The sequence below is a fragment of the Cupressus sempervirens genome, chromosome 5 (genome assembly GCF_028749045.1).
Source record: "Cupressus sempervirens isolate cs-2001-9-10 chromosome 5, ASM2874904v1, whole genome shotgun sequence".
Lineage (NCBI taxonomy): Eukaryota > Viridiplantae > Streptophyta > Pinopsida > Cupressales > Cupressaceae > Cupressus > Cupressus sempervirens.
Genome location: NC_143122.1, coordinates 778,482,014 through 778,509,781, shown reverse-complemented (window position 1 = coordinate 778,509,781; position 27,768 = coordinate 778,482,014). Strand labels below are relative to the sequence as shown.

At 38.4% G+C, this 27,768-nt stretch overlaps 1 protein-coding gene across 1 annotated transcript in view; it reads right to left on the bottom strand.

The window, feature by feature from the left end:
• The window catches only part of LOC149558247 (putative aldo-keto reductase 1), a 63,848-nt gene extending 38,031 nt beyond the window's left edge, over nt 1-25,817 (bottom strand). Inside the window, exon 1 of the mRNA XM_089832550.1 lies at nt 25,587-25,817. Coding sequence (XP_089688676.1) covers nt 25,587-25,631 — 45 coding nt within the window. The 5' untranslated portion in view covers nt 25,632-25,817. The remainder of the gene's footprint in view (nt 1-25,586) is intronic.
• Nucleotides 25,818-27,768: the final 1,951 nt, after the last annotated feature.

Here is a 27,768-nt window from a genome sequence, read left to right as displayed (position 1 = left end):
TAATTCATCTCAAGACTGAAAATATAATTGCTTAGTCTCCACCAATAAAGATCTATCAAACTTTACATGGTATCAGAGCCAAATTGGTAGAGAAACTTTCAAATTTAATCTTGAACCAAAAGTGACAGTGTCAAATAATGTTAAGAGTAGAGGACGGGCTTGAAGGAGCAGCAAATTTATTTTCTCAGAAAATTTGGATTATTACAATTCTTGAAGAATTAGAACTAGAATCTTTTATTGAATCAGACATTTCGATACCTGAAGATGAGGCAGAAAAAGCCACTTGGAAAAGATGAAATAATAAAGCTAGGAAAATCATTGTGGACTCAGTAAAAGATAATATTCTTCCATCCATCTCAAATCTCAAAAAGGCATTTGAAGTATTCAAGACAATTAAGGATACATTTGAAATCAACAACTCAAGTAGATTGATTACATTAAAAAATCAACTCATGAATACAAAAATGAATAAAGGAGAAACAACCTCCTCCTACTTTGGAAAGATTTCCAAACTTAAAAATAATCTATCTTCTATTGGAACTAAAGTAGAAGACCAAGAACTATCGATAATAGCACTTAGAGGATTACCCATATCTTGGGAAGCTTTCATCCAAGTTGTCAACAAACCCTCAATACTAGCTTTTGACAAACTAAAAAATGAGTGCACGTTAGAAGAATCGAGACTAATCTCTAGATGGATCATCTCAAATCAAGAAGGAGAAAATCAAGCTCTCTTCTCAGTCTCTAACAACAAAGGGAAAAAGAGGGAATTCAAAGGAAAGAACTATGACAAAAGGAAAGGGAATAATAATTACAAAAGAAATGACTTCTCCAAAGTTAAATGTTAGAAGTGTGAGAAACTCGGACATACCTTCAGAAATTGTCCAGAAAGGGAAAAAATCTTAGCTTCTTTAGCCGAAACAAAGAAAGATGAAAATCTATTATTCTACTTTGTCTTATCAAGTGAGATGAAATCCAAGGAAAATGTGTGGATAATAGATAGTGGGGCTTCCCAACATATAACAAGATTCAGAGATAAGTTTGAAACTTTTGGAAATTATCTCACTGAAGGAATCACCATTGAAAACAACTCCACTTATCCAATTAAAGGAATTGGGACCTGTTCTATACAACTAAGGACCGACGTCACACTAAACTTGAAAGATGTTCTCTTTGTACCAGGCATAAAAAGAAATCTAGGATCAACTTATGGACTAACAAATGAAGGTTTTCAAGTCAACTTCAATGAAGACAAATTTTTGTACTGGCATAAAAACACTAATCTAAAAAATGCTATCACCATAGGGACTAAAGATGGAACCTTATATAAACTATGCAACATTCAAAAGCAAGCTCTCAACCACAAAGTGACAAATTCTAATGAAGTATGGCATAGAAGACTCAAACATATTGGATTTAGTTCACTTCCAAATGTAGAGAAAATCAACACTGGAACACCTAGCCTAAATTCAAAACATGTAGGCACCTGTAAAGGATGTGCTCTAGGAAAGAACATTAACAAACCTTTTCCTCCTAGTGAACACAAATCTAAATCCATTTTGAAACTAGTTCTCTCTGATTTATGTGGACCTATGCCAACACTTTCTGTAGGAGGTTACTCTTACTAAATAATATTCATTGATGATTTCTCTAGGAAAACTTGGACCTATTTTCTAAAGGTCAAAGAATTAAATGAGGTTCTATCAAAATTTAAAGAATTCAAAGAAATTATGGAAAATCAAATGTCAAAAAGAATTAAAACCCTAAGATCAGACAATGGAGGAGAATATACTTCTAAAAATTTCGAAGTTTTTTGTACCTCTATTGGGATTAAGAGGGAGTATACAATACCTTATAATCCTCAACAAAATGGGGTAGTAGAAAAGAAAAATAGAACCATTGTTGAAGCAGCAAAAGCCATGCTTCATGATCAAAACCTACACTTCTCATTTTGGACAGAGGCCACCAATACTGTTGTATACATTCAAAACAAATGCCCACACTCAATACTAGAAAACATAACACCTGAAGAAGTTTTTACAAGAACTAAACCTGACTTAAGTCATCTTAGAATTTTTGGTTGCCTTGTTTATATTCACATACCTAAAGAAAAAGAACTAAGTTAGAACCATCTGGGAAGAAAGGGATATTTGTTGGGTACAGTGAAAACTCTAAAGGGTATAGAGTCTATATACTTGGACAAAAATCAGTTGAAGTAAGCAGAAATGTCATATTTGAGCAAAACACTGCATTAAAACTATCAACAAGTACAAAAGATGAGCCCATCACAGAGCTAGATGAAAATCTACAAACTGAAATTCAGAGGGAGAACATATCAAAAGAAAATGAACTATTACTAGATACAAAAAAATAGAGACATCTCTAATATCAAGAAAAGGCAATTATGGGCAAAAAAAATTATTAAAGAAAATAATGTTGAGCCAGATGAAATTTCCAGGGAAAGCAAGAAAACCAAAAACAAATCTTGTTACACTGCGCTAGTAACTGAGCTTACTAAATTTAAACCATCAACTATTGAAGAAGCCCTAACTTGTCAAGCTTGGAAAGATGCTATGGTTGAAGAATATCAATCCAAACTATAAAATGATGTTTGAGATATTGTATCTAGACCAAAAGACAAATCAGTTGTTTCTTCAAAGTAGTTATACAAAATCAAATATGCTTCAGATGGCAGTATTGAAAAACATAAAGAAAGGTTTGTTGCTCGAGGTTTTTCTCAGAAGGCAGGTATTGATTATGAAGAAACTTTTGCCCCTGTTGCTCGATACACTTCGGTAAGAACAATTATTACAATTGTAGCAGCCAAATGATGGAAGATGCACCAAATGGATTTCAAGACCACACTCCTAAATGGGGTCATTAATATCATAAGAAGAACTATTACCTCTCTTTTATTTTGAAACTGTGGAAGTGGTCAACACTGTAACTTTATATATATAAAATGCCACCATGATATTCTGGTAATATCTATGAATTGCACTTACATGTATATACATATATGCATGTGTACCTAGAGAGAATATAATGATAAAAAGGTATTATACGTACTCTCAAGTTACACACACGTATAGATATATGTATATGTACAATTATAGGTAAAATTCAATAGCATGATGACATCATACATACATACATACATACATACATACATACATACATACATACATACATATATATATATATATATATATATATATATATATATATTTATTTGTTTCAAACCATGAGAAAGTATAATCTTTATATCTTAATTTTGGCTCCATATCAATGAGCACTACCACCTTTCATATCGGCTTTATTTTTATTTTTTAATTTGAAAGTTATGAAAGTTTCTTGTAACCGATATTGGCATTGATCAATTTTCCTTCTTGTAACTGAAGCTGCGGGAGACATTACTTACTCTCCTCGCACCAAGAGTGAAGCATTCGAAATCATTTCTTTCCTCATGCGATTTCTCTCAACCAAAGTCCCTCTCTTTCCATTGCACCTTCTTTTCTAAGAATGGTGTATTGGAGGATCACATTTAGATACCTCAATAGCAGCATTGGCTATGCTTGATAGTATTCTCATGCTGGAGTCGTCTTGCTAGACCATACCATCAAATCCAAAGCTGCAAATTTCTCTAGTCATGAAATCATTCGACCAGTCCTATTTCTTATTTTATATGAACATCTCTTATTTTGCATTCTCTGAAATAAATTCCGCAAGGACTAACAAAACATTATGTTTAATGCATCCATGATTTGAAGGCTCAATAGTATGAAGAACTCTAAAAGAACATCAGCTCTGCCTTCCATTTTATGTAATCATTCTTACAAATCAAGTGCTAGTATAGACTTGCAATCCAGCCCGAAGAGACTCCTTTGGTTTGTTGATCAATTACCCGTGCAATGCTTAATGCTGAAAGATGGTATAAGAATCATTCTTTATATTTCACAAGAATATATCTAACTTATATAGTGGTATTATCGGTATACCAATTGAGATAAGAACCAGATTTGTGTTCATAAGTTCTAAATAAGAATACATAGATACCAGCATATCTCCCAAGATGCAACCAAGACCAGCTAGGTCGAGTATAAATGGGTGAAGAGGAGAGCTATCCCTGCAAGAAATAAACTGAAAATCAGTGACCAAAGAGCATGAATATCTAAAGAAAGGGGGAAATCTGTTTAGTCCAAATCAGCTCATGATTGTCCAAAAAATATTCAGTTGTCAAGTCGAGCGGTTGTGATCGGGCTATTTATTTGCCCATCTAAATCCTTGGCCAAGGTAGATTAGAGGCATGCTTGCCACTGTATATGAGAAATATGTTAGCAAAGGAATACTAATCTATTAAAAGAACAAAGCATTAACTAACAAAATTACTATAACATATAAGAGAGACCAAAAGAGAAACCTTCAAATGAGAATATGAGCCATGGAATGGCTCTCTCAATGAGATTATTCTCTTGATATATGGATGAGTCTAATGGATTAGTTTGGTATGTATGCTCAAGATGCTCAAAAATTAGCTTCAATGGAGATGGAAGATGGCAAATTGGTGTGGATGTATGTAAAAGCATGGATTTAGCTTCTCAAAAGGGCATTATAACTTTAGCTCAAGGATTGTGATGAAATGGCTTGGGAGGGGATTCAATTTATAGGCTAAGGGCTTGAGGGATGGAGGGTTAAGATACAAGGAGAGAAAAAAGCTTATGGAGGGCTAGGATGCACTCAAAGGGGAGCACATGGATTGTGCTTGTTTAGCACCAACCAGGGAGTGACACATGTCACAAGGTGAGTGGATGGAGGAAAGGGGATGGATGAGTCAACAAAGGAGGCTCAAGGGATAATATCTTCATAAAGACCCTTCATTATGGCTTGTAAGAGCTTGTAAGAGTCTTTATGGCCTTTGTAAGAGCATTCATTGTTGGGTGGTTGGGATATTTTGGAAGGAGTTGAGATTGTTGACTTTCCTTGGCTTAGAAAAGTCTTAAGCTTGTTTAGGGAATGTGACAACATTAGGGGGTGGATTAGGCTTGGGTTTAGGATTAGATTAGGGATGTTAGAGATTTGCAAGTGGATGACATTCATGAGGGGGGGTGAGTTAGTGGCTAAGCTAGGTTAGTATGGGTGGATGAGGTGGATTAGACTAAAAAGGGGGTTTAGGATAGGTTAGGGGGTATTAGATTTGAGGGTTTTATTTATCAAATAGATTTATTTGATAAATGGGGACTTTGGAATTAGATAGAAGAAAAGGATTTAATTGATAAATAATAGGTTATTTGATTTATCAATTAGGACTATAGATGATTAATTAAATTAATCAACTAAAAGATGGCAAAGGATTAATTAAATAGGAATTTAATTAATGATACCTTTAGAGATAACTAAATAGGATTACCAAAGCGGTGTAATCAAATTTAGGTGTCTACATTTTGCCCCTCTTTGACATAGTGTTGAGACAACATTATTTCAAAGAAGTTCGAACGAAGACGACACGAAGAAGATGTTTTAGCAACAAGGTTGCCCCAGTCTCGGATAAGAAGAGAAGAGACTAGACGTAGAGATGCCCCCTCAAGAAGGCGGCGGGGAGAGAAAACGAGGCTCGACGGCTTCTTAAAAAGTACAAGAATCCGAGATGAGCAAGGAGACTCAGATTGGCTTAAGAGAAGAGGTTTGGTTAGCTCAAACTCTCACTACGGGAGAATGATAAAGGGAGAATCAGAGGCACAAGAGGAAGCAAGCTTAAGACTTTCGAGATTGGGTGGAGGATGAAGGAGCGGAACGCTATAAAAGGAATCCAGGATAGGGAGATGGATGAGGGGATTATAAAGCTGATGCAACAAGATTTCAAAGAGTCAGATTGGCGAAAGATGGGTTTCGGAGATCCCTAAGACTAGGATTGTGGATCTCGAAAGATGAGGCTTGGTGGATTGATTGGATTGGTGGATCCTAAGACTAGGATTGTGGATCCTTAAAGCTAAGAGTGATGATTGATTCAAAAAGATACGATTGCACAAGCTGAGGTAGGAGAGACAGATGCTGGATATGGATGGGGGATAATGGAGATGAAGGGATTCCATTGAAGCTTTTTGAGCGAGGGGATACTTCAAAGAGAAGTACCACCATGTAGTTGAGCACTAGATTTGCTATAGGACTATTGGTTAATTGCCAAGGTTACCAAGAACATCAAGGCCTTTTCACCAACTGTCCAGAGGACTGACGAACTGACTCAAAACAAACACGCAAGGATTGCCCCAGCATCACACATGAATCCCAGAGGAAGCAACGTGGAACCGACACTGGGTAACCCACGAGCGGAAAAGAAAAACAAACAAAAGACCTGATCAAGACCTTACGCTCAGATTGCCCCATTCGAAGTATACCATGATATGGAAGATTGTGGCAACTTTGAGGAGGGAACAAAAAGATTGCTTGGAAAAGATACTTCAAGACCCAAAAGGGAAGATTCCAAATCAAAAGAAAGCAAAAATCCAAAAGAGAACTGTTTGCCAACGAGATGGGTAGGACGAGGTACTAACGGACCAAAATCAGACATGAGAAAAGCTATATCCGCCAAGGATCTATCGGAGAGCACCTAAGCTAATGGATTTAGATGAGTTGAGGCGTCTGGCAAGCGGAACTAAGAAGGATAACACTTTGGTGATAGGAGATCTAGCTAATGGATGCATTGGAATAGCTAACCAAGGGTTGTGTGATGTGTGCAAGATGCTGATCAAGGAGGAACTGACACGAAAGCTGGATAGATACAATGGTACTAAGCTAAAGAGGATGTACAAGCTGACAGACCAAGATATGTTACAAATGTACAAGGTTGTTCATGTTTGGGTTTGTGAGATGGAAATGGTCGTGAAGGGTGGGATGTCTACAATAGTTGATAGGTGGATAGGTAGATGGTTTGCGAAAAGCTTAAGTGAAAATGGGATTCTTTGTGTGCATGTGATAGGATACAAGCTAGGATACAAGATTATTTACAAGCTGAAATATGGTACAAGCTTTGGACAAGATTCGGATATACAAAGTATGGTACAAGATTTACAAGGTATGATACAAGCTTTGGTACAAGATTTACAAGCTAAGGTACAAGATTTACAAGCTGTAGAAGAGGTATTTACAAGCTTCATCAGATTTTGGATATTTGGTTGGAACACCAAGGGAACAAGCAGGTATTTTATGGGATGGTGGGTGAATGGATGAGGGATAGGATAGTGATAGATAATGGATTAGTCTTAGTACACAAGGTGCCTGAATTACCAGATTTTCACCAAGGTACCTATCCAAGGCGCTTGAATTGCCAAGTTTTCACCATTGGACGCTTATTTTTCTTTACTATTTTTTTATATTTTTCAAAAGTTGGGTATACCAAGGATTTTCAAGCATAGAACTTCTTGAGATGAATGATGTTAGTAGGATCATTCAAGAGTTCTCCTTCCGGTGTAGATAGCTGATAGGCTCCGGAGCCAAAGGGTGCTGTGACAACATAAGGACCAAGCCAGGTAGGTCCAAACTTGCCTTTCTTTTCTCGATCTGCTTGGACATTCATATTTTCTTTGAGGACCATGTCACCTGACTGAAAGTGTCGTGGGAGCACCTTCTTGTTGAAATTCCTTTTGAGACGAGTTTGATAGACTGTGAGATGATCATAGGCTTGTTGTCGCTTCTCGTCTAAGAGATCTAGCTAGGTGAGCCGAGCTACTCTGTATTCTTCATCTGATATTTGCCCTTGCAAAGATATGCGCAAGGAGGTAAGTTCAACCTCTATAGGTAGGACCGCTTCAGCACCATAGACTAGGGAGTATGGAGTTGTGCCTGTGGATGTACGGAAGGAAGTTCGATAGGCCCATAGGGCTGGATTTATTTGTAGGTGCCAATCACGGTCGAAATCATTGACAACTTTCTTTAGGATTTTGAGGAGGGTTTTGTTAGTTGCCTCTGCCTGGCCGTTACCTTGTGGGAAATATGGGCTAGAAAAGCAGTGATGGATGCGGAGGGAAGTGCATAATTCTTCCATGTTGAGATTTTCAAAGTTACCTCCGTGGTCGGTGAAGATGGTGGATGGGATGCCGAAGCGGCAAACAATGTGGTACAAGATGAACTTGGAGACCTGAACTCCTGTAGCTAAGACTAGGGGGACTGTTTCTACCCACTTAGTGAAATAGTCTGTAGCTGTTATTATCCATTTATGTCCATCAGATGAGAGAGGTGTGATAGTTTCAACTAGATCAAGGCCCCAACAAGCGAAAGGCCAAGGTGGTGCAATAGGTTGTAGATCCTATGCTAGAGCGTGCACAAGATTTGCGTGTTGCTGACATGGGGAGACACTTTCTGACAAAGTCACAGGAGTCTTCTTCAATGGTAGGCCAATAGTAGCCTGCTCTAAGGATTTGTCGCGCTAGGACAATACCACTCGTATGGGCACCGCAAAGTCCGGAGTGTACTTCCTTTAACACCATCGCGGCCTCGTTTTGGTCTAAACATCGAGAGAGAGTATCGTGATAACCCCGACGATATAGGGTATTGGCTATGATAACATAGCGGGAGGATTTTCGGATGAGGTTCTGGCGTTGGGTACGTGTGAGGTGAGGGGATATGATACCATCGTTAAGGTAAGCATGAATCTCATGGTACCAAGGGGATTGAGGACCAACCAAGATACAAACACGGTTTGAGTCATCATTCACATAGGCAGGTGTGAGGAGCTGCTCGACTAAAAACTCATACTGTGTAGCTGCTTGGGGAATTTCCAAGAGCGAGCCGATAGTAGCCATAGCATCTACTGCTTTGTTTTGTATTCGAGGCACTTGTGTAAACTGAAGCTTTGTAAAATGCTGGGTTAGCTAATCAACTAGCTCTTTGTAGGGTAATAGCTTTTCATCTTTGGTTTGATTTCATTTAGGGCTTGCTTGATGATGAGCTAAGAATCACCAAAGATTTGTAACTCAGCAATGTTCCATTCTACAGCTATCTTTAATCATGCTATGAGAGCCGCATATTCAGCTATATTGTTGGTGCTAGGGAATTGTAGCTTGAAGGCTTTTGGAATGTAATCTCCTTGAGGTGTGACCAACAATATTCCTGCCCCTGATCCACGAGATGTGTGTGAGCCATCAAAATAAAGTTTCCATGGAGGTTGTTCTTCAATTAGACAAATATGCTCATCTGGAAATTCTGTGATCAAAGGATATGCATCTATTAGAGGTGCATCAGCTAGGTGATCTGCTATAGCTTGCCCTTTGATTGCCTTTCTGTCCACATACTGGATGTCAAATTCACTAAGGAGCATAACCCATTTGGCCAAACGGCCTGTAAGTGTTGTTCTGGAGAGCATATACTTAAGAGGGTCAATCTTGGAGACTAGTTGGATGGTATGACTTAGCATGTAGTGGCGAAGCTTTTGAGTTGAGAAAACAACTGCCAAACAAGCTTTTTCCATAGGAGTATAATTGAGTTCATAACCAACTAGGGTCCTACTGATGTAGTAGATGGCTCTTTCTCTGCTGTAGTCATCAAGCTGTGCTAGAAGTGCCCCCAGAGCAGTAGGCGTTGCTGATATGTACAAAATCAGGAGACGACCAGGAACTGGTGGAACCAAGATAGGGGGATTGGTGAGATACTGCTTGAGCTGATCGAAGCTGCGCTGACATAAAGGATCCCACTTGAAGTTCTCATCTTTCTTTAGTAAATGTGAAAATGGCGTACACTTATCTGCAAGCTGGGAGATGAAGCGCCGAACGGATTGAAGCTTTCCCTGAAGAGAGCAAAGCTGTCGCGGTGTCTGGGGAGGAGGCATGTCTAAGATAGCCTTGACCTTCTTGGGGTCGATCTCTATACCTCGTTTAGAAACTATAAACCCTAGAAGCTTGCCAGATATGACCCCAAAGACACGCTTCTTGGGATTTAGCATGAGATGATATTTGGCTAACCTATCAAAGACTTTCTCCAGGTCAGCAAAATGATCCATGAAGGTATGAGATTTGACCAAGATATCATCCACATAATCTTCCAAAATGCTATGGATGAGATCATGAAAAATGGCTGTCATAACTCTTTGATAGGTAGCCCCAGCATTCTTTAGGCCAAAAGGCATCATGTTGTAACAAAAGGTTCCCCAAGGGGTAGTGAATGTTGTCTTATGCTGATCCTCTTCTGCAATCTTGATTTGATTATACCCAGAAAATCCATCCATGAGGGACAAAATTTCATGTCCAGCTGTAAGATCTACAATCATATCTATGTTGGGCAAGGAAAAATCATCTTTTGGACAAGCTTTGTTAAGATCTCTGAAATCAGTGCAGATTCTGATGTCACTGGAAGGTTTAGTGACTGGGACCATGTTGGAGATCCACTCTGAGTAGTCGATAGGTCGGATAACCTTAGCAGCTAACATTCTTTCTAATTCAGCTTTGACCAATAATACCACCTTTGGGTGCATTTTTCTAAGCTTTTGTCTGACGGGCTTGATCTTTGGATCAACTGCAAGATGATGAACTACAAGCTTTGAATCAAGTCTTGGCATGTCCTGATATGACCATGCAAATCGGCCAATGTTCTCTCTTAAGACCTCAAAGAGGAGGTCAGCTTGGTCTTGTGATAGGGATGCAGCAATGTGAACAAGTCTGGGGATCTCTGAAGAACCGATGTTGACTTCTCTAGTATCCTCGATTAGAATAGAAGACACCTCTGGTCAATTATCTTGAGGAGGTAATGCTAAATCCTCATGTTCTGCTTGTGGCTCTGGATGTTCTTGATGAGGGGTGTTCTTCACTGCCTTAGCTAGTCTCGAATTCACCTTAGTTCCAGTTTTGGGTGTATCGGAACTAGGTTGGGGATTTTCTCCAAAATACCCCTTGGGATCTAGCTTGTAGATATAGGCAAAATCTGGCTTTGTTTGCTTGTGAGGAGTTTCGGTTCCCATGAATCTCAAAAGTGCTTCCTCTGATGTGAACTCATCAATGTGTATGACGCTTGGTTGGTCCCAATCTATGAGTTGTGGATGGGCGAGTGGTAGGTCAATGAAATGGATGGATAGTTCTTGGAGAACAGAGTCTCCTAGGGAGATTTGGTCTGGGATATCGTCGTAGGCTCTCTTTTCAACTTCCTTAGGAATGTCTTCGATTTCGACAAGGTCGCGGTGAATGTTCAAAAAAGCGTGACCGTCCATATTGGTGCCCCCAGTTGTGGGTATGCCAAAGCCAAGACCTGACTTCGATTCTCACCTATGTGCATCGATGGGGCACTGCATGCCTCTTTCTTCTGGTCCTAGACCACCACCTTGATAGTTCCATTTGTCAGTGATGAGCTTATGTTCTTGGGGATACTTCTGGCTGAAGTGATCAAGGCGTGCTTGATTTCTTTGAGGTGCATCCTTATGTAACCAATTGTTGATATCTGGAGTGAGCTCCTCATGAAGAGGGATTTTTGAGGATACAAAGGTTGTTGGGCCAAACTGTTTGTATCGAGGAGGTGGAATCTCCGTAGCTTTGTGATATGTCGATCGTCCATGGGCATGTGGATCAAGTGGGAGTGCCCCAACAGCAAATGCATCTGACAGACTATACTCTCCACAGCCTTTGTTATTGATCTTCACAGTAGATAAGGTGGAGGCGAGGATGGTTTCTGGGTCATTACAAGTGTGAGATGAGCTAGCGATGGCTGTGCCGATATCAATTCCAGGGCAATGGTTTGTATATGAGGCTTCAACCGCATTGCAGTAAGCAAAGGGTTCTGGATCGGCATGGATGGTTACCTCAGTGCCCTGATGCGGAAATTTGACGCACTGATGGTAAGTGGATGGAACGGCTTTCATGGCATGAATCCATGGGCGACCGAGGAGGATGTTAAATGGTAGGTTTAGATCAATAGCATGGCAGAGTGTCTCTTGGATGACTGGCCCAACCTTGATTGGCAGCAAAATAGTTCCTTCTGTGGTTCTTTCCAAGTTGTCATAAGCTTTGATGGTGATAACCTCACTGATGATGTCTGCCTCAGTATACCCAGCTTGTTTTATGAATTTTAGGGTGCAAATATTCAAGGCTGATCCATTATCTATCATTACTCTTTTCACGGCAAAATTGGATACCATGATGGCTATGCGGAGCAGAAGGGTGTGATCTGGCTCGACCACGGGTGTGTCGGTGGGTTTGAATGATAGGGCACATGAGGAGTATAGGTGTCCAACGAGATTACGAAAATCAGTAGTGTTAATATCTGAAGGGACACGGGATTCTATGAGGGCACTGTCAAGGATGTTCTTGTACACAGGACTAGTGCGAAGAAGGTCTAAAATGGAGATTTGAGCTGGCATGTTCCCAAAGTGTTCCAAGATATTGTACTGGCTTTTTGATGGAGCTGATGATGCTGGTGGAACGGGTGGGCCTGCGATGTTAAATCGCGCTCTTCGAGTGGTGACTGCACACTCATTGTTTGGTCCTTGGATATTGATAGCATTGACAGAAAGCTCTTTCTCGAATATACAACCTATAAGGCTGCCATAGTCTATATAGGATGAAGTGTGGTCATTGTTCTTCCCATGCTGTTGGTTTGGCTGGCGGTTGTTGGTGTGGTTGTTGTTGGCTTGGATAGGTGTTTTTCCAGGATTTTGGTTGTTGTGTGGAGGAAAAGCATTTTGATAGATCTGTAAGCCTGCATTGGGAGAGGTTTGGGCACCAACGGTGATTTCTTTCCGATCAATGAGGTCCTGCACATAATCTTTCAGTTTCATGCATCTGAGGGTGGTGTGAACTTTTACCCTATGAAATTTGCAGTACTCATTATCTTTGTACCATGCAGCTTTGGATTGGCTTGGGTCGATTTGCTGGGTAGGAGGAAATTTGATGAGGTTTTCCTTGACTAATTTTTCAAAAATGACATCCAAAGGTTCACCAAGGGGTGTATAATTTCTAGGTGTAGGTTGGAATCTGGGCTTTTGTCCTGCAGCTACATTGATAGCATTAGCTTGATTGGTAGACCCTTGGAAGTTGGGTCTTGGATTGTGGTTTTGATAGCTTTGGTTATTCTGTTGTTGGTAGTTGATAGCTTGCTGATTGTTTGGTTGATATGGTGGGTTGGACTGGTTTTGAGAAGGACCAACAATATTCACATGTTTGGTATCAGTGACGCCATCTGTTGCAACGTGCTTGTTTTTGTTCCAATACCTAGACTTGTCGTTGGAATGTGATTGATTTTGGTTGGCTTCCTTGTAAATCTTGACCACGCCATCTTTAATGAGTCCTTGCTCAAGGATCATTCCTTTCTCTTTGATATCTTTGTAGGTCTGCAAACAGTTCATAGTGATGTGGTGAGCCAAGCTAGGATGGGCATTATCAATAAACATTTTCACCAAATGGCGCTCTGGCAAGGTGCAAGATATGCGGGTGGTAAGGGTTTGCCATCTTTGTAGATATTCAAGAAGGCTTTCTCCACCTTTTTGCTTAGTGTGGACAAGATCAACTACTGATAGCTCTGTTTCAACAAGATGGGCATATTGGGCCACAAATGCCTCAGACAATTCAGCAAAGTTTTTAATTGTGCCATATGGTATTCTATAAAACCATTCAAGAGCTGGTCCGACCAAGCTTTTGGGAAAGAGACGCAAAAGGAAGACATCATCGTATGCCACTTCTTGGCAGTGCATGTAAAATTCTTTGATATGTGTGACAGAGTCTCCTTTTCCTCTAAATTTGTCAAATTTGAGTGTCTCAAAATGCTTGGGAAATGGTGTCATGGTAATGGCTCTGTCAAATGGGTAAGGACACACATTCTCAAACTTGAAGGTTTTTGGATCATTTCCTTCCTGGATGTTCTTCAAAGCTATCTTCATGGCTTCCCATTCTGCATTAATGGGTGATGGCTGGGGTGCCCCCAATGTAGGAGTGCCCTGAGGTAGGTATGTGCTAGATGGGGCAATGAAATATGGATGGCTTTGAGGTATGGGCTGGTAGGGATTGTACATGGCTTGGGCAACTGAATGGTGGATGATGGGTTGCTGAGGTGGAGGTGGCACATATTGCTGCATGTATTGCAAGGCTTGCTGCTGATATTGGATTTGAGGTTGGGATTGAGGAACATAAGCTGGCTGTGGGATAAATGGATTGCTTTGTGGAGGTAAGGTATAAGATGGTTGTGAAGCTTGGGGAAAGGATTGGAGAGCTTGTGGAACTTGACTTTGGATTTGAGGAGTTTGACCAATATATGTGGGTTGTGCCCCCATCTGGGAAGGTGTTCGCATGGCAAAAGAGGCCAAGTAATTGGTGGTTGGTGGTGGTGGATTTCCTCCTAGAAGTGGCATAGAAAAATAGTTGGTAATAGGAGGTAATGGATTCGTTGGTGGTGGAGGTGGTGGGAATTGAATGCTAGGAAATGGAATTGATGGGGTTTGATAGCTTGGTGGCTGGATTTGAAAGTTTGGTAGAGTGGTGGCAGGAGCTTGGGTCACTTGAGAGCTGGGCAGAACATTGGTAGTAGCTGGTGGGGTTTGATAGCTTTGTGGAGTGAGGGTAGTAGCTTGTGGATTTGTGGCTAATGGCACTGAGCTCCAAGGACCTAGTGGAAATGATGGAATTGTGTTCTAAGCTGAAGTAAACAAGCTGGGGGTGATGAAGGGTTGATTACTTGGCCCCATGGGTGGCATCCCTGTTGTATATTGTTGAGGTTGGGTTGGAGAGCAGCAACAGTGAAGGGAGTGAATGGTGAGGTGTTTTGGGCAAAGGGGGTTTGGGATGGAGTGGTATGGACCAATGCTGGAGTGGTGGTGGCTGGATTGGCTTGTGGAAGGGAGATTTCAACTTGAGTGGAGGCTGGTATGTTTGGGTCTGTTGGATCATATGGGGTGGGTTGAGGCTCTTCTTTTGGCATATATTGAGGATAATTTGAATCATAAGAGCCTATGGGTGGTGGGAGTTGTCCAAAAAATGGGTGAGATGGCTCTGATAGGGGAGGAGGTCTTCCAAAGTCAAAGGCTCCAATGTTGTCCCTTCGAAAGTTAGCCATGATTGTTTCCTTGTTTTTGTCTATAATGGCATTCACCAATACTGCATTTCCTGGTTGGTTCATGAAAGCTTCAATGTCAGTAGGTGATGGTATGGTGTTCTCTGGGCTGAAGGATGGTTGACTGCTCAAGGGGAGCGATGCTGTTTGATCCAAATGATAGGGCTCCATTGTTTTCTTCTTCTTGGCTAAGCGAGTGACAGGTGGCATGAAAATGCAGAATGTTCCTAGGGATGAGATGCAACAATGCTGATGGATGCAAAAGGGGAAGGCTTTTCTATGCAAAAGATTTCCTAGGTTGAGGCAAAGCTATATGACAAAACCTAAGGAGGATTGGGTTGAGGATTCTAACTTCAAAGATATGTTGCCAAAGCACGAAAGGTTTGCTTTCCTATGTGCAAGCTTAGTGGTGATTGTGTCAACTTAAGGATAGACCGATGATCTTTTAGGAAGAACACGAGATTGACCACTTGTGGATCCCAACCTTTAGCTTAAGGTGATGAGGGATAACAAGTGACAAAGCTAGATTACCCTAGACAAAGCTCTATCAAAGGGATAACCTTGGTGAGGCTGGTGGATTTGGAAGATGTTAGGAATGGCAAACTTTTGGCAAGGTGACAACAATTTTGAAGGCTTGGATGTGAAGTTTTTGGATTGTTGGCTAGATGGTTTGGTTCTAAATGAGATGGATGAGCTAAAATGCTTAAGGGGAAGACTAAAGATGGCTGGCTTACCTACAAAGATGACTCTAATGCAAAAGTGAGCTTATGCAAGAAGATGTGGAGAAACAAGGGGGTCTAATTATAGAAATCATGCCTAGTTGGTAAGGCATAGGCATTGTTAACTCCTGGATGTTGGTTAAATTGAATGGTGTGATCTAACCAGGCGTCTTGAAGGGCTTCGTCAGCAGCTTTGTCCTCTGCTTTGTGGAGTTTGGCAATTCGAGGACTTGGTGTTAGTTCCTTTCTCTTGGCTGAAAGTTCTTGGTATGCCTGAGATGGTTTGAGTTTAACTTTTTTGAAACTTCTGTTTGGGTTTGGGTTGTTCTGACATGAATTCCTGAATCTGCTTAGCTTTGAGAGTCTTGGTTGTTTTGCTTCAACTCGTTCAACTTCTAGAACAGGCAGTGACTACGGTAAGTGTGCCCTAAGCTAGGATCGACCAAGTTTGGCAAACATTTATTCAATAAGTAAAAGATCAAGCAATAGATAGGAACAACCAGATAGAAGTTTTTGATTCTCAGAATGTGATACTTGCGCCAAGGAGTGTGTGTTCTACAAATGTTTCGATCAGTCACTTCAAACACATTAACATCCTAGATGGTTGTCTACAAGGCTAACAGTTGGTTTAGCTAGGGAGTCCTCGATATACCCAAGGTACGTGAGGCCCAAATCTGTAGATGAAACCAAAAAGATGTCACACAGCCGAGAGGAGCGGTAACCCACTTCTCCTCTTTCACTTCTCAAGGGTATAAAGTTCCTTGAGGCTTAGCCCGAGTGACAAAATCTTAATCCCAAGAGAGGTGTCTTTCGATTCACCTCCGGATTCTTATACTCCGCCGGAACGCTAGAGTTGAGGTCGTCCCAAGGGGTGATGAAATCTCCAAGCAGGCCTCCTAAAAAGAGAAATAAGGTTTTGGATCCTAATCTTATGCACCTAAGATGGCCTCGAAAGACGACAAGGGGAGAGAAGACTTGGATGACCTTGGGCTAAAAAACACGCTTGTTCTTTTACCAACTGACTCTTATGTGTGCTGATCTAGACTTTGCAAGCACTCATGTTTAAGAGACAATGTTCAATTCCAACTTTGAAATGCGCCAACAAAGCAAAATTGAGCAAAGAATGAATACAAGAAGAAGAGTTAGGGTCAACAAAAAAGTAAACCCGCGCGCCCGGAGGCCCTCCACGTCAAGTATCGATTAATTTCTTTTAAGACATTCAAGAGTTGGTGTGATTTTGTTTTAAGCCCAAAACAAAGGTGTGTGAAACTAGATTGTCAAGCGCGCGCCCGGAGGCCCTCCACGTCAATAGTTGTTCAATTTTAGTGCCCAAACTTGAAGTGTGATCGATTTAATCTAGAGTTTTGGTCATTTAATAATTTTGATAAAGTTAAAGCAAACGTTCAAAGACCAAGTGAGTGAGTTAGATTGTGGAACATTTAACACCTTTTTCAAGTAGACCCATCCCCATAGATGGCGCTGAGATTGCAACCAATGGTTGAATTAATGGGTGATTAGAAAAGAGGTGAGTCCAAGGAACTACTCAAATTGATTTTTGCAAATTTGTATTTAACTTAACGAAGTTTCTTAAATGTCCAAAAATCAAACTTTGTCTAAATTGCATGTGGAAAAGAGATTTGTTTTGTTCAATTTTAAAAGCTCCAAATGAAGTGTTCGATATTGCAATGGTTAATTGATCTTTTGCATTCAAGATTGAGTTGTTTGTTTTAAGCATGCATTCCAAAAAAAATTGATTTTAGTCCATGGCATTCAAGAGTGTGTTTTGAGCAACATTCATTCAATGAAAAAAAAATGTGTTTAACCATTCAAATTCATTCCACGAAAAACCTAAAAAACATGATTAAATCTGTTGCTCCAACCTGCAATAAGACAAAAAAGAAAATTGATTAGTCATCCAAAATCTTCCAAAATGAAAGCTTAACTATGGGAAAAAAAATTTTAATTTTTTTTGTTGTTTTTCCTACGCGTAGAAATGCTTAGAATGGTCTAAATCCTACGGAACCACTAAAAGTCAAATTTTGATTTACAAAAAGTGCAGGAACTGATATGCTAAAACAGAAAAAAAAAAAAAAAAAAAAATTTTAAATAAAAAGTGCAGGAACTGATATGCTAAAACAGAAATGCAACATAAATAGGCAGAGACGACAGTTAATTAGACAGAGAAAAAGAAGCGGAGACGACAGGTCAAATTTGCGGTGCAGAAAATAGGAGACAAGCGGAGACGCTGATTTGCGGAGACGCTGGTTTGCGGAGACGATTTGGGTTGGCGGCAGCAGAGACAAGAGTTTAGATTAGAGGCGGCGGCAAAGACGACAAAGTATCTGGCGGAGACGCTGATCTGCGGAGACAACAGTTGAGAATGCGCAAACGACAGTCTAATGGCGGCGCCGACAGCAAAAAACCAGACGAAGACGCCAAACTGCGGAGACGTCAATTTGGTTGCGAAGACGACAGAGTAGCTGGCGGAGACAACAGTTTGCAGGCGTAGACGCCAAACTGCGGAGACGACACTGCGCGAAAAGAGCTGAAAAACATGGATTTTTTTCAGAATTTTTTTAATTTTTTGCTATTTTCGAATTTTTGGAGGGTATTTCTTCTTCCTAAGTGCGTTCTTTAACCTGCAAAAACAAGCAAAACACCCTACAACACACTCAAACAACAACAAACATTAGATGGTTAGTTTATAAGAACAAAAGATAGGGTGAAATGGATGAATGAATAATGACCCATAGTGGGGTCCCATCGGGCGTGCCAAAGTGTATATGAGAAATATGTTAGCAAAGGAATACTAATCTATTAAAAGAACAAAGCATTAACTAACAAAATTACTATAACATATAAGAGAGACCAAAAGAGAAACCCTCAAATGAGAATATGAGCCATGGAATGGCTCTCTCAATGAGATTATTCTCTTGATATATGGATGAGTCTAATGGATTAGTTTGATATGTATGCTCAAGATGCTCAAAAATTAGCTTCAATGGAGATGGAAGATGGCAAATTGGTGTGGATGTATGTAAAAGCATGGATTTAGCTTCTCAAAAGGGCATTATAACTTTAGCTCAAGGATTGTGATGAAATGGCTTGGGAGGGGATTCAATTTATAGGCTAAGGGCTTGAGGGATGGAGGGTTAAGATGCAAGAAGAGAAAAAAGCTTATGGAGGGCTAGGATGCACTCAAAGGGGAGCACATGGATTGTGCTTATTTAGCACCAACCAGGGAGTGACACATGTCACAAGGTGAGTGGATGGAGGAAAGGGGATGGATGAGTCAACAAAGGAGGCTAAAGGGATAATATCTTCATAAAGACCCTTCATTCTGGCTTGTAAGAGCTTGTAAGAGTCTTTATGGCCTTTGTAAGAGCATTCATTGTTGGGTGGTTGGGATATTTTGGAAGGAGTTGAGATTGTTGACTTTCCTTGGCTTAGGAAAGTCTTAAGCTTGTTGAGGGAATGTGACAACATTAGGGGGTGGATTAGGCTTGGGTTTAGGATTAGATTAGGGATGTTAGAGATTTGTAAGTGGATGACATTCATGAGGGTGGGTGAGTTAGTGGCTAAGCTAGGTTAGTATGGGTGGATGGGGTGGATTAGACTAAAAAGGGGGTTTAGGATAGGTCAGGGGTTATTAGATTTGAGGGTTTTATTTATCAAATAGATTTATTTGATAAATGGGGATTTTGGAATTAGATAGAAGAAAAGGATTTAATTGATAAATAATAGGTTATTTGATTTATCAATTAAGACTATAGATGATTAATTAAATTAATCAGCTAGGGGATGGCAAAGGATTAATTAAATAGGAATTTAATTAATGATGCCTTTAGAGATAACTAAATAGGATTACCAAAGCGGTGTAATCAAATTTAGGTGTCTACAGCCACGAATGATCATTAGAGGTCAAGAGTGCTAGCTCACAGAGGGAAGGTTGATGGAGGAATTCCTCAGCCTTGCTTGCTTCTTAGCCGACGCTCAACACCGGAATGCTTGGATGGCAAGATTATGGTGCCCAAAGCCTAACCCGAGGTAGGGAGGGTCTTTCTCGTAAGAGATTGTGTAGGGATATGATAAGGTCCACGGTTGGAAGGTTAAGCCTATGTCAATGCTTCTCTTCACTAGATGCCAAAGCTTGCACAACACATCGACAGTTATTCCTATTCATGTATGAATTCAAAATCTCTTACTTCTACATACTTTTATATTACTTGAAGTGTATAATTGTAAATATGGTTAAGTTGATTTGTTCTTCAAATGTAATCATAGAAGTTAGTTATGGAAGTTAAATTAATTGTCTTTCATATAAAATGGATGTAATCATTACTTAAATTCTGATTTTATATCTTGTATATTCAATTCAGAAATAGTTCCATTTCTGTAAGATGTATCGGTATATAAATTACTTTGTCATTCTATTATGATATTCGGTTATAATCTTAGAATATGTTCTCTACTTTCAGCTTAGTAAAAATGGTATATTACAGGTGGATAAACACCCCAATGATATCCTTTTCCCCTTTTCGAGACAAGGTCAACATTTTTAGGACATACTTGATACACATGGCCTACATGACAGCCAATCACCATCCACATCTGAATACTGTGAGTACTCTTACTATTTTCCTTGTTTTAAATTCATAATCTAAGTACATAGATAGATTTATGATTGAATTTAAATAGTTGCATTTTAGTTTCTTAAAAGTGTACCAGTTGCTTCCTTTCGTTTAATGGAATAATCACATGTGTGTATATGTCATTTATCAAGTAGTACTAGAGTAGAATCTATGTTGTTAATTACTTTGAAAACTTCATGCAAAAAAAAAATACATTGGAAAAGTAGCCATTTTGCTTTGAGTTCAAAAACTTAAACAGTTGCATGTAGAAAACTAATTGATTTTTACATGTTAGATATTATAGTTGTTACACTTGGAGAAGGGATGGAGGAGTTATAGCAGCAAGCTCTTGTGATAGAAGGGGCTTCTTAAAGCTTGGAATGACAAATTTGGGGAAAGGAGCTGCCTCTACTTCTGGTTCTATAAATGAGATAACTTGAGTCTCATTTGGTCTTCTATTGTAGAAACTTTCTTTGCAACTTTCTCCTCAAGCTGTATCTATTGGTCCTCCATCTCTTCCTCGTATAGCCTTTGTTGTGCTTCCAATTGCTACTCTTTTTTCTAAAAGTGCTACCATGCAATTCCTTTTCCAAATTACATACACAATTGAAAGATCCGGTGAGTCAGTTCCTCCAAGTGCATATCATATCCTTGTCTCCTCTACTTTCAAGCAGTTGTCCAGCCCAACCCAATAAACACAATTTTTAAGTCTTGATACCCCAAAACATCCATATATATGAGCAGGTCTGGATCCCGATTGAAACCCAAGTCAAGGCTAATAAACCTATGGCCAAGATCCATGATTTGATCCCTGATCCCATCAATAGCTATTTTAGCTAAGATGTGAGTAGGGGTGAGAGGGTGACAAGCAGATGAAGTGTACTAGTCATTTGATGTTGGAATCTAAACAGAAACCAAGCTAAGGTTTAGAATAATATTGGTGATAAGAGGGTTAAGGGCAGGAATATCAGGATATGGAGGATCACATGATGTGTTTCTATCAAAAGGCTCCATGTTAAATCATCAAAAAGCTGCAAGTTCATAGAAAATGTTTTTTTTTCAAACATAAAAGATCCAATTTGGTCTTTACGTACACCAGCACTAGGACTTAAAAGTTCGAACCAATAGATTTTGAACTTGGAATCACCATGAAGTTTAAAGAAATGTCTCCAAAGGTTGTTGGCACTAAGAATAACACCCAAATTCTTAGCAGAGAAATATGAATGTTGGTCCCACCGAGCATGCCAAAAGCTATTATTACAAAAGTTTGCACCCTTGCTTGACATGTTATCCTCAGGGAACCTTGTGGAATATTAAGACTAACCTCGAGTGTGGGACTCGCGCATGTGAGGTTGAATCTCTGTAGAAGGTTGGCTTCCTTCCAATGAGGGTGCACCTAAACTAAAACTTTGAAGGAAAAGGGGAGAACGAATACAATAAAATAAAGGGGGGAGGGGCGAGCGGGGTGATGCACCAAATTGAATGTGGTTGCTCCCTACCTGTAGCTACACACAACATCAATAAGGACTCAAACTTGCACAATTATCACTTTGATTTGCCCCCAAAAAACTCATATGAAGATCAGAGTTTGTGAGATGCTGAAAGGAAAATAATTCGCAATGCAACATTCACAAACCAGATTGACACAACATAAGAATTAGAAAGGGAGAAAAGAAACAATTATAACCAGACAAGAAATATGCACAAATAGCTAAGTGGGAGAAAAGATAAAACAGAGATTTTATTGATGCATGGTGAAGACAAAGTTACAGATGTAGAACAAAGATTTCTGCAAAAGAATCCAAAAAATATGGAAAAGGTTGTCTTTTAAAAATTCCAAGCATAACCCAGAATACAATAGTTATTTATAGAAAAGCAGGAAAGTAAATAAGATAAATCAAAATAGAATCTAATTTCTATGTGCACATCTGATCCATGAGGTGACAGAAAAAAGCCATAAAGATGCACCCGGTAGATAAAAAGGACAACCATATGCTTGCAAATAGTAAATGAGCATAGAGATCATAGTTACAGGACATTGCGAGTCCAAGCCAGAGTCCACATTTCCGAGGCAAATGGCCTCTAGACTCAGACTCGGCAGAGTCAACATGGACTCGTTGAGTCCAAGAACTCTCCTGACTCGCAGAGTCCCAAGCTCTGGACTCTCTCTGGTAGCATGACTCATAAAGTGCAAAAAATAATAAAATAAAGGGTTAAGTGAATTGTTTATGCTTTGTATAACATCTATTTTACCTAAAAAGGTCATTCCATCCTTTGCTAATGCTTGTGATAGAGACAAAAGAGTAAGAGAAGAGTATTGGGATTTTGAGAGAAAAATTAGCAAACCGGTTGACTCTCCCATTTTGATTGTTGATTGTTTGTGCAACTTTGTAGCTTGCACTTAAGTATTGAGAGGAGCTAAAGGAAGCATTGGAGGAGGCTTCTACAAACTTACTTGCATTTCCATTGTTTGTGCAAAAATTGAATGATCTTGTCTTTGTAGTTTGTTCACTGCAACCTTCACCTTCTCCATAGACATCCAACGCACCGATATATCACCGATTGTATTAGAGCTTGTTGATCCACATGCAGAGTGGAACACAAAGATTGTTGATCTTGTCTTCAGTGATGAAGACATGGAGTGGGTTGATTAGGTGGATTGGGAGGCAGAGGCAGTAGCAATAGCAGTCGAGAACGCTACAGTGCAAGGACACTGAGTGCAAGACCCTAAGGCTAGGAGTGATGGATCCGAGCCTAATGGTGAAGATTATGTGGGTGTGGATGAGGATAAAGATGCCCTTGAGGTTCAGCCTTGAACACAGGGAGAGAGGATGGCTCTAGAGTCTTCCATTACTTATCTTAGGCATACTCGTAGGAGGGCATAGGCTACTATGAGCCTTAGTCTTCTACACTCTAGCTGATATTTTGATATATGTTTTGAACTTTTGATTCCATGGATTTCATATATTGTAGACATTTGATAGTGACGCTATGTTTAACTTTATAGTTTATATTATGTTATTCAGTTTTTTTCCTTCAGAAATTCGCTTTTATACTTATGTGATCTATGCAAAATTATGTATGAGTGTTAAGTAGCTTCTATTTATCTCAATTATTGTGTATTTGATGTTAATTGACTAAATGATGCATGAAAAAATCTTTAAATCCTTAAAAATATTTGAATTTCATGGGTTTTTCGATTTCCGAGTCCTTGTCAAGCCCAATTTTGACTTTCCGAGTTAGAGGCGAGTCCAAGCCCCGTAACACTGATAGAGATGCACTTGCATTGTGTTTACAACGCCCCAAATTAGTTTGGCATTGGATATTCAATCATGGTGTCGTGTCATGGCTACAAATTGTGCTAACCCACTAGAGATTTTGGTGAGACATGCCATTTCGCTGGGATCTCATTTTTCTCTCATTGATCTTCCTTGTCCCTCTGACGAACATCATGTTTATTTGTATTTCAATGAAACATGTCATATGTCTCATCAACATTCAGTCTTCTGGGGTGACATCATTTGCCTCCCACCGATCACTAATGTCTCATCGACATTCATCTTTGTTTCATTTCAGCAAGACAAAAGGGAAGCTCTAACGAACCAACAAGCAAAAACCAAGAGGAGGATAACACCTCAAGTTAACCATTGGAAAACACGAGGGGTTAGCCTACTATAGCAGAGTTCAGCCCATGATAATGTTTCAGATCGGTTATCTATGATAGGCTAATGGTAGCAAAAATAGCCACCAATACAATGACTTCTTGCTTGTTGTTGGAGTGGCTTTGTTGGGTCTGTGGCCTTTCCCTTTATATTTATTGCTTTAATTTAAATTAATTAAATCCTTTGACTATTGTGCATGTTTTACTATCTAGGCAGCCATTTCGTTGACAAAGTACACCACACCTTTGCTCTAATACTTGCAACAGCTACACTATATATAAAAAATAAACATTTCAGATGTCTTTAATTATATTATATTCTATAATTAAAGTTTATAATATGAAAACAAGTAAATGGTTTTAAAATGGGAAAAAAATCAATTTAAGAAAGTCCGATTACTTGGTCACGAACAGACTGCAAGGAAACCATATAAAAATCAAGGTACTGTAACGAAAATTTTAAGGGAAAAACAGATGTATCACAGTAATAAGATACAAGGAAATTTCAGGGGTAAGCGGGATGTATAAAAGTAAAACATCGATATTTTCTGCAAACATGTTGAAGAGGATAGAATCGGCTACGAAGTGCCCGTGAAAGGTCCGCCATTTTGTATTTGGGAATTTGTCATATCGCACCCATAAAACCTCCACGAGGAATATGGGTGTCATTTTAAACAATCCAACATATATCTCTACAACAGGGTTGAAAAGCTATTTTGAGAAACCTAAACACTTACGGAATATTTAGTTTGCTTTAGCATGATCAGAAATAGCATATTTTTCGCTATTTTGGGGGGAAAATCTTTTTTTTTTAAATAATAATTTAGGATTTATTCCAAAAAAATCCTGTATATTTTAGGCAATAAATTACAAAATCGTGAGTTTTATGATTAATCACGATTTTTTCACATTTCTGCTGCTTTGGACAGGTCTTATAGTTCCGAAAAAAGTAATAATGAGACAATTATCGAGGCGCAGCTATGGTGTGTCTCTGAGAGAAGCTATGGATAAACTAAGATTTCTCAAGCGCGTGAATTACTCAAGAACCCTAGGGAAGGACTGATGGAAGTACATAAAACAGATGGATGATTTTAAATGAAACAATGAGATCATGTAAAAAAAGTATACTGGCATTCAAGCACTTGAAATCCACTTGTTCAGCAATTTAATGAGATAAAATTGATGGTAGGACTCTTCAACTATCTTAGGAAGGAATTGGTAATCCTGAAAATTTGCAGCAAGCAACCAATTTGAGACATCTTCAAGACAATTAGACATATGGCCAATGAACTGGCACTGACAGTTCCAACTGGAAGTAAAAAATGCATAATAATTGATCGAAGAAAAATACGATATACACCAGAATAAAGCGAATCACATCACTACAATTTCCAAGATAAAGACAAAGTAAAACATCAGCATAGAAGGAAAAGCCTACAGAGTAAGACAGGACAGACTGTAATTACTGTTAAATGTTGCTAACTTATATGTACCTAAAATATTATAAACTACAGATTTAATCAAGCCAAAAAGATAAGTACTAATAGAAGTTAAAAAGGGGACCTGGAGTCCTTGTGTGCCAAGGCTAATGGATTGAATGGAAGCCATATTTGCTTGAGCTCTGCACAAGTGTGAAAAAGCTGGACAGGTTTTTATTGGACGTAAAAACGCTGGAGTTAACACGCTAGCTCCGACTTACTCTATGTGCCGATTTTGAAGGAATGGATGAGTACAACAACAACAAGAACAGATATCTCGATTTGGTCAGGGGCAAATCTATGCGGTAACTTGTATGCACAAGTATTACTTCAGGACTTATATTTACGCCGAATTATGCCGAAGACGTACCATACTGAAGTTCTCGAACTTCAGTATCGCATCCACGGCTGGCATTTAGCAGTGGATTTTGATTTTTTTAAAGCGGTTTCCCATTTTGTGACGTCTGCCATATTCTTTAAACGATTTCTGCCATGTCTTTCTTTTTAAATTGGCTCTCCATTTCATATGGCGGCTAAATGGCGATCTCTTTGTAAATAGTCAATTTTTTTTATTTTATTTTTTTATTAGTCACTCCTATTGAATTCAAATCACACATGGGTTGTGTCTATTATTCAAATAATGAAGATTGGTTAAAACATTACATATCAAATACATTATTTATTTATTAGTTTTCTATAGATGTTTTCACTTCAAATTTTTACTATTTATTTTTTAACATTCTACAATATTAAATCACAATTATAATGTTTGGTTCTATTTTTTTTAATTTGAACTTTTTTCTAATATATATTTTTTTGTCATTAGCTATTTATTTTTTTTCAATAGTTTTTAATTTTCCATTCAAATACTCCAAAAATGTATTATACAAGTAAAACTAAAAAATCTTTGTAAATTTCTAATATCTTGAAAAAATAATAATAATAAGAAATATGCAAACAAATAAAAATTTAATATTTCTTTGAAATTTTATTTTTCATTAATTATTTTTTAATATTCAAAGTTTAAAAATATTGATACATATTTACATCTATACATTTTTTGTATATATATTTATACATTTTTAAATATTTTATAGATTAATGTGGTAATAACTAAATGAAAGTATAGTTATGTGAAATATCAAGAATATTTAGATTTTTATAATTATTTTAACAATAACTTAACTTTTTTTCATGGTACAATTTTTAATGTATCACATTATCAGCTATGGAATGTAACGAGTAAAAACTCATCTCATAATAAATTATCTTTACATACTTTTGACATGAGGCGAGACTCTAGCTCCTCTTGTTTTTAATTTAGTATCCCATTAATTTTATTTAAAATTTATTTTTATTATGATATGATTGTTATATTATTTATTAGAAATTATTAAATATAATATATATTGTGTTTTATATTTAATACAATATAAATTTCATTATATTACAATACAATAATTATATTTATTGTTATATATTATATTTAATTTATTAAATATAAATATAATGTAATGTAATCAATATACAATATTTATTTAATATAATAAATGTTAAAGTTATAATATAAAATCTGTTAGAATTACAAATAGAAAAGGTAAACTTCTGAGGGGGGGAGTGAATCAGTGCTTCAAACTTTGACCCATTAAATATTCACCACACATCCATCTCACATATTCAATAAGTAAACTAAAATACCATGTAAACCATATACATTTAAAGCATGTAAAAAAGTAAGCATCCACACATATATGACACAATATATGATTACCCAGAAACCCTCCAATGAGAAGGTAAAATTGGGGTAGGGATGACACCCACAAATCTTCACTACTGTAGTAATAAAGTGTATCCAATGAAGGTTACAATGTTTGATCATGAACCATGATCTACCCTGTGAAAGGCTTGCCCTATTAAAGGCTTACAAAGACTGTTATGTCTTACCTTGTTAAAGGATTTCAACACCCTATTAAAAGTGTGCTTGATTAAAGGACTTCAACTCACAATTAAGTAAGCACCTTGATCGAGGATTTTAATACAACCTGTTAGGACTACTCTATTAAGAGATTTAACTGATTCACCTGTTAGAATGTCTCAACAATGATCTTGTGGTTAGCACTCTAATGTTTGATGACATATCACCTCTATTATGCTTGTGTGCTTGATCCTTCTTGATTATATGACTCTCTATTGTTCACAATTTCCTTCTTCTATTCTCTTTTAACTGATTCTACAATACAATTCAGATCATAATGCCTTGGTCACCA